The sequence below is a fragment of the Cynara cardunculus genome (assembly GCF_001531365.2).
Source record: "Cynara cardunculus var. scolymus isolate 2C chromosome LG 10, CcrdV1, whole genome shotgun sequence".
NCBI classification, from domain to species: domain Eukaryota; kingdom Viridiplantae; phylum Streptophyta; class Magnoliopsida; order Asterales; family Asteraceae; genus Cynara; species Cynara cardunculus.
This window is the reverse complement of record NC_037537.1, coordinates 23,996,652-24,011,614: the sequence shown is the minus strand read 5'-3', so window position 1 is coordinate 24,011,614 and position 14,963 is coordinate 23,996,652. Positions and strand designations below refer to the sequence as shown.

At 35.5% G+C, this 14,963-nt stretch overlaps 1 protein-coding gene across 6 annotated transcripts; it reads left to right on the top strand.

Moving 5' to 3' along the window:
• Positions 1-1,422: 1,422 nt before the first annotated feature.
• On the top strand, positions 1,423-11,015 carry LOC112520344. 6 transcript variants are annotated; one of them, XM_025128697.1, is made up of 8 exons: positions 1,423-1,956; positions 5,514-5,718; positions 6,073-8,357; positions 8,895-8,948; positions 9,560-9,900; positions 10,159-10,237; positions 10,326-10,384; positions 10,619-11,015. In XM_025128697.1, the coding sequence occupies exons 1-5, from the start codon at positions 1,438-1,440 to the stop codon at positions 9,809-9,811; spliced, it is 3,315 nt and encodes a 1,104-aa protein (XP_024984465.1). In that variant the 5' UTR covers positions 1,423-1,437; the 3' UTR covers positions 9,812-9,900; positions 10,159-10,237; positions 10,326-10,384; positions 10,619-11,015. The 6 variants fall into 6 exon arrangements, with proteins under 6 accessions (XP_024984465.1, XP_024984464.1, XP_024984462.1 ...); XM_025128696.1 differs by having other exon boundaries at positions 5,514-5,772; XM_025128694.1 differs by having other exon boundaries at positions 5,514-5,772; positions 5,869-8,357.
• The last annotated feature ends 3,948 nt before the right edge of the window (positions 11,016-14,963 follow it).

The window sequence follows — 14,963 nt, the reverse complement described above, 5'->3', positions numbered from 1 at the left end:
CCCACTGTTCAAGGACTATAACTGCCCTCAAATTAAGGATTTTTAACATTGTATAACAACTTATGGATGCAAGTCTAAATCGTTTGTTGCAATCACCGAGAATTCTCAAGTTTGAAGGTTTATTGTACATCAACCTGGTTTGATTCACCTGTAAGTTTTGATCCCCAACAGTCCATTAATCCAATCCAACCTCGTAAAACAATTTAAATGAAGTGGTTCGACTTCTGCACGAGCTTAAACTAACAATCACCATTGATGTACTTTGAAGCTTCAACCTTTATAACAACTTATTCGATTTCACTGTTAGATCTAATGCTCCTGTCGGCAGTACAAAGGTTTTGGGGCTTGATTGAAGTCTTGATACATGAGTTGATGAAACTTGCATCTTTCGCTGAGTTCAGAGACTACAAATTGCTTATTTGAGTTAAAATTTTAAGCATATACTGCTTTGAGTAAGGTTTTGGGCACACTAAACACGATCAACTAAGGGGGAGGGATTGCAGTCACCAGAGTAGGAGTAGGAGCAGGGCAGGGGAGTTGTCGACACCAGGAACTGGGCAGGGGTGAAGATGGGAGATTCATGTTAGGGTGGTAGGTTAGTTTCTTTAAATGTGTTTAACAATTAGTACATATGATTTAAGAACATGTATACTGTTTTTTTAAATAAAATGGCAAAAAGACCAAAATGTCTCTCCTTGACGACAAAAACTAAACCCCCCCTAATGACCATGGACCAATTCCGTAATGAAATCGAAACATTTTTCTTATAATTTCAAAAAGTTAGGGACGAAAAATGAGATTTTTTATAAACCTCAAAGACTATTTTTGTAATTTACATTCATAATAACGATAATGGTGGTTTAAGGAATGATAAATTTGTAAAATAACAAAACATATAAAAATAATGAATACAGACTAAAATTAATTACACGGTATACTGGAAGGAATGATAAATTTATCTGGTAAAGGATTTGCAGTTCCAATGTAATTAAATTATCTTTATCGTCGAAAACAAAATATTCAGTTGGGATTAGAACAAGTAAATTGCGATGAACCAAACTCTCAGGGTTAGGGTGCTGAATGGTTAAGGGAACCTTAAGATACAAAATCATTTAGAGAATTTTAGAATCATTAGGAGACAAACTTTTTTTTTGCCAAACATGATTCACCTTTTAACCATTTAGAGGTTTCTTATTAATGGAATTATTAAAAGGTAAAGAAATAGAAGTTTTCACAAGGACCAAATATGCGAATTAATAAATAGATCAGGGACTAATTTTGTAATTGAGTTAGATTGGTATCTCAAAAGTTCCAATATAACCCTCGTACTTCCTTTTTACGATCCATTGGGCATTTGCACTTAATTGTTCATTTTCAATGGAGTTTCTGCCCAAATAGAAGAAGAGAGCCCAGTTCAAACCCCGCCCTCAACTCTCCATGGCGGCACCAAATCGCTCCCCTATGCGTGTTCTAATCCGTCCTCCATCATCTTCCTCACCCATCACTCCTCCCTCCGCCACCACTGTTCCACCTCCACCACCCCCAACCATCCATCAACCACCGCCCCCGTCGTCTCTTCCACCTCTTCCTCCTCCACCTTCAACAACTTTCCGACAAAACGGCGTCGTCGTGGTCGGCTTCGTTGGACGGCGCAAAGGGGATGTGAGTCAATTGATTAACCGGATTATAGATGCCAATGTTTTTGGTTCCGGGAATGCTGACGTGGCATTGGGGTTTGAGAAAACAGGGGAAATCGTAAGCGATGAGGTCAAGAATTGGTTTGAGCAAAGAAGAATTAGTTATTATCATGAAGAGGCAAAAGGGGTTTTGTATTTGCAGTTTTGTTCTACCAAATGTACGGTTATGGAAGGGTTTTCGGAGGTTCCAAGTGGGTTTGATTCGGTTTTTGAAAAGCAGGAGTTTGGAGATCTTCAAGGGATGCTGTTTATGTTTTCTGTGAGTTTATTTTCCCCCAAATTGACCCATTCCCTGCTTGATTTTGTTTCTTTGCTACACCAATTACTCTGGATGTTGCATTTAGCATTTGAAATTGTAGTTTGGTTTTGTTCATATTCCATATATTTATATTGAACCATATAATACTGGCTGAGTGGCTACAACTGAGTTTTAAAGAGTGTTGTTAGCACTCAAATTTAGATAAAGCTGGTAAATTATATATAGGATTGTATTTGATCACATCCAAAATAGAGAACTGTTGACATCCATCTTTTTGCTTATGGACAACACAGTAATGCCATTTCAAATCTGCTGAATATGAAGTCTGACTTGGCCGGCACGCGGTCTAAAACGTCTTGTTATCCCAGATAATTTGTCTATCATATATTCTCTTTTGTCAAAATTCCTATTATAAAAGGAACAAGGCTGTTTGTTCTTTGAATCATTGACAATTTCACATAAATCTATAACAAGAATAGGCAAATGGCTGAATCACAAAATTACCATGTTCATCTTTTTGTTTATTTGCAACTACTGTTTCTTGTATGATTAGTTATCCTAACAATTTCCTCATTCCAATATAGATTTCCCTGTAACAATGGTAAATGATTTGTTATCCTAACAATTTTGTCGTTATGATATCTATTTTCCGGCAACAATGCTAACACTTGATTCTTTGTGTGTGATTTTGGGTATATTTGTCTTGGGTTTGCCTCAAATCTTTTTGGTTAGTTTAAATATCAGATGGTCCAACATGCTAGCTTGGTAGTAGATGTGAAACACTAAAGATCTTAATAACATTAGATGCATCATTCAGTAGCAAGAACCACACACTTAAAATGATCAAAAGTTTGAAACCGAGGTTTAACGAAAGGTGGAGATATTACTTTGATAATTGGGGAGAATGTGTGAGGACGATCTAGGAACATCTCTTGATGACAGTAATAATAGGTTCTTTTTTAGAATGTGAGAAATAAAGAAAACCATAAGAAAAATAAAAACTGGTAAGGGGTTTGTCCAGACAATAGCCTTATTGATTGGATATGCTTAGGCGATGTAGCCATGGTGTGACTAACTAAACCTTTTTGCTGAACTTAAGGCACTTAATATGCTTGATGGATGGAGGAAGCCCATGTTTTCTTGATTTATAAAAGCAAAATTGAGCTCCCTGCTCCTTGCATAGCTTAAAAGGTTGTCAAGCTTATGGGACGCAGAATGAAGCTTGGAGATTGGATTATGGAGCATAGTTTGGTGTTTGGGAAAACATGTGGCAGCAAAGCGGATTTTTTCCGGCAATCACTACAGAATTACACCAAGTCTCACCATGAAATCTTTGTTGTTTTTGCCTTGCTTACGATCTTTGCATATACATGTCAATAGATGAAACAAGAATAGTCACCAATGAGCTAAGGTGTTGAGAATATCATCCTAGAATCCATGCTTTTATCAGTCAAGACTAGTTAAAACTTGGGTTTCTGGAGAGCAACATTATCAGTGTCACCATGATCTGAGGCATGCTATATGGGTTTGGGTGACACAGAGACTGCCATTTTATTTTTGCAAGATTGGTGTAGCAAAAAATGTGAATGCTAAGGTGGATATGTGGTCACATAAGGTTGGATATGATTAGAAACCAGGATATTCAGGAGAAGTGTAAGTATAAGGAGAAAACGAGGGAACAATTTTTGTTTAGATATCCCAATGTGGACCTTTTGGTGCACAATTGAGAGGCAGAGAGTCATACTATGTTGAAGCTTTTGGAGAGGAAACCTAGGAAAAATCTAGCATGTGTTGGCAGTGTCGCAATAAAAGTAAAAAGATATAGACAATTTAAGTACAAGAATTTTCTGAAAATAAAAGCATGAAGGAACACCATTTATATAATTATGTTTGTGAACACAATTAAGCTTTATTTGTTCTTAGTTCTTGTAACACACCTTTTTATCCTATCTCAACAAGTCTGACGTGAGCTATTGAGAATGGCTACATATCAAGGACTTAACTTAAGACCGTTACAGCTATCAAACGGTGTTATAATGGTGGAGCAACTTATAAAGCGAAAATTTTACTTGCATGCATATTGCAAAATTTGAAACAATGCCATTTGTAGACAACGAATTAAGAAGGAAAGTAGGTCACTTAATTCTTGACGTGGGAGTACGTTACGACCTATATTTATTTCAATGCTTGCTTCTTACCTTTGAATATTGTCGAATAAATGTGTAGCACTGAGGGAGAATCCCAAATATGAACGATTGTTGGGATTACTACTAACATTATGAAAGAAGGAAGATAAATGTCTCAGATTCACCATGCGTCCATTTCTATGTACCAACACATGATAAAGTTGAAATCATGTGGAAACAGGGTTCTAAAGGGCACGCCATGCACATATGGCATAAGACATGTCGTTGCTGTTATGCTAAGCTCTATCGCATTTCTGTAAGGTGTGACTCATGCCATGGCACACCGTTGCAGGTGTTTTTTACAAGGCGTGACTTCTTAAAAAACTGGTTTATTTATTTATTTTTAGCTTTTGTGCTTTTACCCTTTTCGCTTTAGACTTGCTTAATTACATCACTCACAGTTTCACGTATTCACATGTGTCATGGACTTACGATAAAAACGAAGTTGTGAAATTGCCTTTCCAAGTTCTATTTTAAATATTTAATCAACGACTATTTATATAATACTAATGTATATGATTTTTCTTCTTCTAATATAAATTTAAAATTTTTAATATCATTATCTCATTGAATAATATATAGAGAACATATATATATATATATATATAATTCTTTATATGACAAAGTTCTTAAAGGCTTAAGGCGCACTTAGGCGTTACACAGAACTCAAATATGCATCAAGTACAAGCCTCCAATGCAGCAACCGACAATACTTTGACAGAGGCAAAAGGGGGAAGGGTTTAAAGCGTGAGCCACGAGGGAGAAGTTTTAAGGTCTGGGTATTTATATAGAAGGATGCTTGAAGTTCTAAGGACTGGGTATTTAGTATTAGGGTTTGACTTATGTCATTTGTTTAATAACTCTTTTGTTAAGAAGTAATGGAGAAGAGAAGATGAGAAAACTTATTTAATATTAGGGTTTGACTAGGTATCTAATAACTCTTTATGAGGAGCACCTAGGCCCACAAGGCGCCTAAGCCAAGGCACAACGCCTTAGTGAGCCTCGTGAATATGCCAAACTTTGACTTCAAAAAAGCCCAAGACCCTGAGCCTAGGCGTGCCTCAGGCGCGCTTAACAGCTATAATATATGATATACAAATTTGCTACCTTATGTCACACCTTGAAAAACATTGCTTCCTTGCCATGGCGTGCAAGGCTTGAGGCTTGACCTCTCTGCCATGCCACACCTTACGCCATTTAGAACCCTGTGTGGAACTTTCAATTTCTTATGCTTCCTTTATGAGGAGTGACAAATAAGTTTCTGCCACATTAACCAAAATTGAATATCTTGGTGAATTTATAGAAATTTTACATTAATCTTGGACTACTCTACTCATTTTTGTCATCGACTCACTGCCATCTTAAATGCAGGTTTGCCATGTGGTCATATTTATGCAGGAGGGCTCATGCTTTGATATCCAGATGTTGAAAAAGTTTCGAGTGTTACAAGGTGCTAAATATGCGATGTTTCCATTTATTAAATCACAAACACTACAACCCACGACATCAAGGTCACATACATCGCCTTCTTCACGAACTTCTCCATCAGGAGGACCTTCTAAAAACCGATCTCCTGGTAAAAATGGTCCCGCTATGAGTCGCAACGCTTCTTCAATTACACTAATGTCAGGTTTAGGTTCACACACATCTTTCTTTCCTGGACAGTGTACTCCGGTTATTCTTTTTGTTTTTCTTGATGATATCTTTGACCCTGGTTCTAACCCAGATGAGCCAGCAGAGTCTACATCATCATATCAGTCTTCATCTTTGAATAGTTTAGGTAGGCCTACTTTGCCTGTGAAAGGGTCTGGTTCAATAGTTGTGCTATCACGCCCTGTCACAAAATCCGAAGGCAGTTTCAAGAAGAAATTGCAGTCATCTCTTGAGGCACAGATCCGGTTTTCAATTAAAAAATGTCGGGTACTTTCAGGTTCTGAAACCGGTCCTCCTGGTTCAAGAAGTGGGGCCGTTTCAAGTCTGGCGCCTTTGTTTTCTCTTGATGCGTCTAAAGCTGTTTTGCTTCTCGACAGATTGTCAAACCAGGCAGGTGAATCCTTGGAGTTTGCCACTAGCATTGTGGAAAATGTTCTCAACGGTATATCGACCTCAGATTCACTTCTACTCGAGAATCATAGCCAGAGTTCAAACAAAGAGGATATTCTTTCTGTAAAAGAGTTTATTTACAGGCAATGTGATATTTTAAGAGGTCGAGGGAATATGGTTTCAAATGCAAACAGTGTCTCGGCTGCTGGTGTTGGAATGGTGGCGGTAGCTGCTGCCGCCGCCGCTGCCTCTGTAGCTTCTGGAAAACCTTGTGCAACTCCGGAACTTCCAAATCTTGATGTCTGGTTGTCTTCCAGTCAAACCATTTTATATGGGCTTCTTTCTGCTAAACCTGGGTTCCTACCTGAACCAGAGCCTGAACAAAGCAAAAGAAGATCCAAACGCAATAATGTTTCGCCAACGGTTGAAGGCAGTCCTTCAAAAGTCAGCGACCCTCTAGAACTTGCAGCGACATATTTGGATAGCAGTAGAGGACTCAACACTAAATTCTCGATTTCATGGTGCCAAAGAGCCCTACCGGTTGCTAAAGATGTTTACTTAAATGATTTGCCGGCATGTTATCCAACATCCCAACATGAGGCACACCTGGGGAAAGCACTTTCGTTTTTTAAATCAATGGTCAAAGGACCAGCTGTACATCATTATTTAAAAAAATTGGAGGATGAGTGCACATCTATTTGGATTTCTGGTAGGCAACTGTGTGATGCAGTTAGTTTGACAGGAAAATCATGCATTCACCAAAGACATGACTTGAAGACCGAGGATTCGTTATCAAGCAATGATATCAAACCACATTCTAGTGGTTTTGTGTTTCTTCATGCATGTGCTTGTGGCCGATCAAGGAAATTGCGTTCAGATCCTTTTGATTTTGAAACTGCTAATGTGACTTTTAGTTGTTACCCAGAGTGTGATAAGCTTCTTCCCACCCTTCATTTACCACAAGTCAATTCAGACGGGCCTATTCAATCGTCATCTTGGAGTTTAATCCGAATTGGGGGATCGAGGTACTATCAACCTTCTAAAGGTCTACTTCAAAGCGGGTTTTCTTCTACAGAGAAGTTTCTTCTTAAGTGGAAATTTTTTCTTGAAAAACACAAGGAACCCACTAGTATTTTACATGGTTATTCTATGAATGAATCAAGTAACGATTCGAGGGTTGAAGGCGTTCTCGATGCAAAGGTAGAGAAAGAAGGCCTTGCTCCCGGGGAATTACACAACGGGGTGGAAATGCACGGTAAAACCAATAATTCTGATGACAATAAAAGTAACTCTGTTAAAGTTCTTCCCAGTTTTACGATGAAAAAACCGTTCTCTGAGGTTGTTGCCGGATCAGCAGCTACAAGTTCTGGGTTCCCTCCACTTCAATCAAAGAAGAAAGCTTCAGAAAATGTTACCAAGGAAAAGCATGCTGGAGAAACTAGCATGGTGAAAGTGCATGACACCAATGGTAATCAGGGGTCTAAAAAGGTTGAAAATATTTCATCTGTTCATGAAACTGTGGACGGAAATGGGAATGCTAACGGTAATCCATTTTTGAAGTTGGGTAGTACTGGTAATATAGTAACTATGAACAGTAGGGAAAACACCAACCTACGTGCTTTAAATCAGGTGCTAGTATATATTGGATTTGAGCATGAATGTCCCTGTGGACACCGATTCATATTGACACCAGACCATCTCAAAGGGCTTGGCTCAATTTATGCAGTGGATGAAGAATCTCATTATCATTCGTCTGTTGAAAGTTCTGACCGTAAAGGGGTAGATCTTTCTAAAATGGGCAAGCATGGTGGCCATGGTAAAGTCCATCGACACTCAAATAGGATGGTTAATGCTGCTGTTAGTAAGGTGAGACATCCGGGAAAGTTAAAAGAAGTAGCGGCAAATGGTAAACAAGGACTGGATGCCATGTTGCATGTATCTCGGTCACGAAAGGAACAGAATGGTCTCATGAAAAGTGATTACATGAAAGATATCGAAGGAAGTCTTCAGTCAACAACTCTTGATGATAATGGCACTGGGGTTTTTCCTCTACTCGATAGAAATTTACCATTATACTTAAATTGCCCACATTGCCAGATCCATAAGAGTAAAAGCGACCCGCCAAATGTTCAATTTGCTGGCACAATATCACAGCTCCAGAGAATCTTTCTGGTAAGATTTCTTTTATCATTACTTGCTTCTGTTTAATCACTTAATGGCATTGATTCCTTCTCGTACTCATTTGATTTTCATTTATATTTGTCTTTTTCGCACATTTTTCTTTAAACTTGTTGGTTAGTAGCAACCAATGAGGTTATGATTGAATTATTTCAATTAGGTTAGATGATTCATGTCTCTGAGTGACAGAAACTTGCACAATTCATTCTGTCGTGCTTTTTGGTTGATTTCTGAGAAGTCTGCCGTCCTTATTCTTGTTTCATTCATGTGTTAATTGGCTTATGATATTATGCCATTAATGGCATAGGAGTAATCTAAACAATAAGGATACAAGGTGCTTTGATAATGGATAAACTAATATAAGCAAGCCAAAAGAATGATTTAGACATGAGCTTTTGTTGAGTTTAGGTGTAGTTTCTCAAACATGCTTATGTTTACCGATTTGGGTCTGATTGTATATAATAATTTTCCTGGATATATTCGTATATAATTATATAATAACTCTTGTGGAATACCATCATCTATTTGCAGGTCACACCTCCCTTCCCAACGGTCTTGGCTGCATGTCCAGTTATTCAATTTGAGGTACCCTTCGAAATCCTTCATCTACTTGTATGTATTATCATCATGGGTTTAAAGGAAAAGATGAAATTAATCATCTGTTGCCATTGAAATTTCTATGATTTCAAATTATTTTAGGTTAAATGACTCGCTATGTTTAGGGGTATATTTGAGCTGAGTTGAGCCTGTGCTTTGCTAGGGTTGAGGCTCAGCTCGTTGGTGAATACTTTCTTGCGGAAGGCCTGCATGGCGTCCCCAAACTTGAAACTTCGGTCCTTCACACTTGGCTCGGCTCATAGAGACTCAGTTATCATGGGCTAGTATAGGCTTATATAAGTTTGAACCTTCGCTCGATTCATTTAGCCTTTGTTCCTATGGACTTGTATAGGCTCGTATAAGCTTGAGACTTGGTTCAATTCACATGGGCTCGTGCAAAGTTAAAAAATAAAACTTTAACATAAAGTTACCATGATATGCTACGGCTTGCATAGGCTCCATGGACTTGGCACATTTGGGTTTGCCTAACTATTGAGCCTTGGCTCGGGTTCTATTATATTAATCTCTTGGTTATTTTTTTAAAGTAAATTCTTTCTCTTTTTATCAATTAATTAGTCGCCACTTGATCATATGTTTAGATGTCGTGCCTACCTCCATCTGTCCCTGAGCGTGAACAGAAACTGCAGTTCAGCCTTGGATGTCCGGTGGTTTTGCCACCAGAAAGTTTCCTCTCACTTAGACTTCCATTCGTTTATGGTGTGCAACTCGAGGATGGAAGTCTGCATCCCCTCAAACCTTTTGAAAACCAGCCAGAGATGACTGCTTGGATCACGAAAAGCACAGCTCTACAGTTTTTGTCAAAGGGAAGCAGCAACCTTGAAGTGATGTAACTGTCGAAACTAATGGAACACTCTTGCATCAGTCAGCGGCAACTTGCTGCAACCGGCAGATATCTGTGTGCAGTTTTGCCTGGTTCCAGGTGATGCTTTTACATATTCTAATGATACATTTTCTGTTTCTTAATTGATTTTGATAGATATGCAAATGAAAATGGTCAAAATACCATGTTGAAATTAAGGGTGTTTGTGGTCTAACCCTTCTAATAAACCAGATCGCAAATGGTGGTTTGGGAACTTTTCAAATGGTCAAACCAGACCACTTGAGATGATGCCTTTGCTATCAAGATGAAAGCTAAAAGTTCTTTTTTGTTGTTGTCTTGATGGGTTTGTGTGCACAGGATGTGGTAGTAAATTGGTTAATTTGGGGATCCAGTGATGCTGCCTGTGTACGAGGTCGAAATGCTAGATTGTTATCAGGTGGTACTCCTTGTGAACTGTGAACTTGATCTCATTTCTAAAACACGAAAGTTATATTGTTCTAATGTTCTTCATTTTATTATCATAGGCCCTCTAGAAATGGCTGGTGTTTTGTGGGATTCTCGGGCATAACCATGCTACAATTCTGTAAGTACAATTTTCTCACCTCAACTCTTGACTGTTTAGAAATAATCAAAGATCATAGGGTTTTTTTTTTGTATGAACCATGTACCAGATTATCTGTGGATCCCATGAGGAAGTCAAATTGGGTCATGGCTTCATCAAGGCTAGCCTGCTTGTATATTCATGCTTTTGGTGTTTTGTTAATTTTGCAATAATGAATTTATACAAGTGTTCTTTCTTTTCATCTCATCGAAACAGGATCATCGAGAGGTGATCGTGGCTCGCAGCTTCTGTGGATTCATTTACAAAATTGGGTCAAAACCCGTTTCTGGAGCCCATAACAAAAGAAACAAGAACAGAGCCATGTTGCCTTACATCAATGGAATGAAGTATGCAGAAACAAGACAAGGAACATTAAACACTTGGGTCAAATGTTTAAACTTATGAAGTGATGATTAAGAGCTGGGTTTGCGTTGTATTTGTGGCTTAATGCTCGAAGTGTGACTTTTAGCATTTCCTATTTTCAGAAACAACCACTTTACCCATTGGGTGGAGGTAAGATCTGCATACATTGTATTCTTTCAGATCTTACCATTCTGTTGGATATACCGAGATTGTTTGATTTGATTTGATGTTAGCATTTTCTACTTTCACTTGCCTTCGAGTCTGAAGCAGATGTGCAAATAGCCTTCTTAGGTGGATCAAATTAGAGGTTGTCGTTTGTGAACTTGGGTCGGGCTTAATCCATTTTGTTCCCAAGTATAACAAAGCCAAACCTTCTTTTATGGGTTTGATAAGTTGTTCTTACCTGCTTTATAAGCGTCTCGGTCTTTTCTCGGGCCTGAACGGGCTGGTCTTATTCTTGGGCCTAAATGTCAAGTATATGCAGGTGGTGCCCAGGCCCATAACCGGCTAACGTGGGCTTCTATAAGTTTGTTTATAAAAATAAATTTTAATTGATTAAATTGTGAGAAAAATGTATAATTTGTCGGTCGAGTTTGTCCAAATTATTTTTGAATCATTCATGTCCGCTTATTAATATTAACAAACCGACTCAAGGTCATTTTTCGAAAATGGTTTTCTAAACCTGCTTTTTTTTTTATCGGGTCAAATGAGCCGAGTTTCACGGGCCATCCAATCACATAATATCCTAGACCTACTATTTATGTCCTCTTTTATCTTTTTTTTTTCAGAAAAAAAGTTAACAATTGATTTTCTTGAATAAATAAGTTATTTAATAATACTACTTTTAACAGAATAAATAAAGTCTACCATTTTTATAAGTATATCCACATGCATTTTGTGCGGTTTTCAGCACTCTAACCATATATAACCTTTTTTTCTTACTACAATTATAAGGATAAAAATTCAGTTTTTTTTTTTATTACATCAATTTATTTTTTAAAATATTTTTTATTAGAGCATCGTACTTTCAAAAATTTACCCGTTATAACATTGAATAACTTTAAATTAAATTTACTCATTATACCAGGTTTCTTTGCTACCTCATTGTCTATGTAGGCTGTCCACATGTATGATAGTGCTGACATGACATTTCTTATTATAACATTGTATTTTTAAAATTACTTTATTATAACATCACTAATTTCTATTAGAGCATTGTACTTCTGATTTTAATATTTTTATTATTTAAGCATTGTAAATTTAATCAAATATGTTTACTAAAAATTATAATATCATAAATTAAACATGTTTACAAAAGATTACTATTTCACGAATAAAAATATTCGTAAAAAACCATTCATTCAACGAGTTCATCATAAATTTCACGACTTACTTTGTAATGTCAAAAACTAAACAAGTGGAACGTTTTTTTTAAATGTTCCTATTCACATTCGTCTAACAATGATATTTAATCAAGTGGAACCGCCTTGTCACAATTACTACCTTCTCCATCTTTCTCAACAGTATTTTCCCGTAGGTTGTTCAAAGTTATCTTTTCACTTGGCCTCCTTTTTTCGAGATGAGCTTTGGTCGTGATTATACTTGAGATGATTATTATTCAAATTAGTGAACAAATTAGTATGAAACTCGAAGATGAGGTAACAAAAAAATCTGGTATAATAAGTAAATTTAATTTAAAAGGTTATCCAATGTTATAACGGGTAAATTTTTGAAAGTACGATGTCCTAATAAAAAATATTTTGAAAATATGTTATTGTAATAAGAAAAATTAAAAGTACCAAATTTAAAAAAATATATTGTTATTTGACGCCATAATTGTAACCACATAAGTAAAATATATACATAGGCAAAACAAAACAAAAAGAATATTACTAAAAATATATTTTTTATTTGGACTTTAAAAGTGAAACATGGGATGGCCCACAATAACGACGTTGAGTATGAGTAGCTGACAATCAAAAAGAAGTCTAGCCTGGATAGCACTATGACTTGGCCCAGTGGGCCTTAAGGGCCCATTCACTCACGTTGTTAATTAAATGCAATTCAAGATACTACTATTTATACTTATTTATTTTTTTGACTTTTATATTTTATAATGTGAAAAAGCCTCATCAATTATCTATACTATATTATAAAATATTTGAAAAAAAACTTTTAAAAATTATTTTTTAAATATAAAATATTGTTTATTGATGCATATATTACTTAAAATTTAAGATTACAAGTAAATAACGTATAAGTATATAATATTAAAACTTCATACTTGAATTTGTGTAACTAACTACAGATAAACATAATCAAATACTAGATAAATATTTTATTTTAAATATAAAAAATCTAAAATATAATTAGGATAATCATTGTGTTCTAACAGAATACTTAATTATTATCTTTATAAAAAATTATATTATTAAACCAAAAATAAATTATTTTCTTCTTAAACCTAAATTAAGTTATAATTAAAAAAAGTTGAATTAAAGAAATTACACAACAAAATAAGATTTTTTAAATAATTTAATTGATGCTAATACCAATATGTTTTTTTTGAAAATTTTAAGATATCTTCAAATTTATATTTTATTCAAAAATAAAAACATTATCGTTTTTCTCAAAACCACATAAAACCGTATTATAGCATTGACAAAGGGACATAATAAAACGAAACATTAAAATCGAGATATATCTCGCTGCATTGTACGAATACCCTTCTAGTCACTTCCAAAGAAGTTCGAATATTTTTTTAAGGAAAAGTTAGAATATTGTTTCTTTGTGTTTTTTTCCCACGATAATAAATTCTTTTTCATACATAAATCGATTAATTTCCGTAATAAATTTGAAGGAAATTGTCCAAAATAACCCTGGTGGACCTACTTCCAACTCACTTTACGTGTTGTTTTTCTATTCAATTTCCCTAAATTTAGGGGCCGTTTATTAAACGTTTATCCGGAAAGTGTTTATCGGACAATTTTCCTCACCGGATCAACATAGCAAAGACCAAGAATCTTATCCGATAAGAACGATGATTATGATAAAGAGTCTTACTCGATAAGTAAGGGTGACAATTCTTACCAATTTTAGTGGACCCTTTAACCAGAAAAAGTGTGCAAGGTACTAATTCCATCAAAAAGTTAAAATACATAATATGCAAAATTCAACGCACCTCGAAGATTCTTGATCCATATGGAAACTTGGTGATGTCGTTTCATGTTTTTCATGAAGAAATAAGAAATTGCCAAGTGGCAGTGCAATTATTGATAACAATGGCCATTTTTTTTTAATTTAATCCGAACTTAATAAGAAATTGTTTGTTTACTTCTTAATAGTTTCATTAAGAGGCAGCCTCTGAAATGTTAAGAAGCGAATCTTGTTTGGCAAAAAAGTCTGTATTTTAATGGTTTTAAAATTCTCTGAATGATTTTGTATCTTGAGCCTCCATTAACCATTCAGCGTCCTAATTTTGTTGTAAAAATTATATTTCATTTTGCACTATATCATGAAAGTCTCTTAATCATTCTATATCAAATCATTTAGCAACTGTTAAACATTCACCAAGTCAATTTCAAGTCGACCCATGTGTAGGAACCGAAAATTGCATATATGTTTTCTCCGAAATTAACTTTTTATGGACAGCCGAAGGGATATTTTTGTAATTTGGCTAAGATGATGAGGTTGTATCAGGTATGCAAAGGTCAATGTTATTGGATAATATGACCTAACGTGGCTCCTATCTCATACATATACGTGTCAGAATCTTATTGGATAACAGAAAGCTTAGCTATCGTCATGGACGTAAATAGTCCACCAGAATCACCCACTCCTCTCGTGCATCATCGCTTTCTGTTCGTGGGTTGTTTGTTTTCTTTTATTTATTAAGATTTCTTCAAAATAAAATAATTTTATATATAAAAGTCGGTTATTATACAACTTTTGATATTTGTGCAACCAATACAACCTAATCTTAACAGTTTATTTCATTTGATTAATATGTGATTTCATAGAAGTTTTAATTGTTTYYYAATATAAAATATTGATCATAATTAATGAATCATATTCATCTTCCATAAATATTCAAATMATAATAAATGAACTCTTATCATTTCCATAAATATCTCAATTTATTGGGTTGTATTGGTTGTACAAATACAACGGTTTGTATTTAAAACAAATTCTTTATATA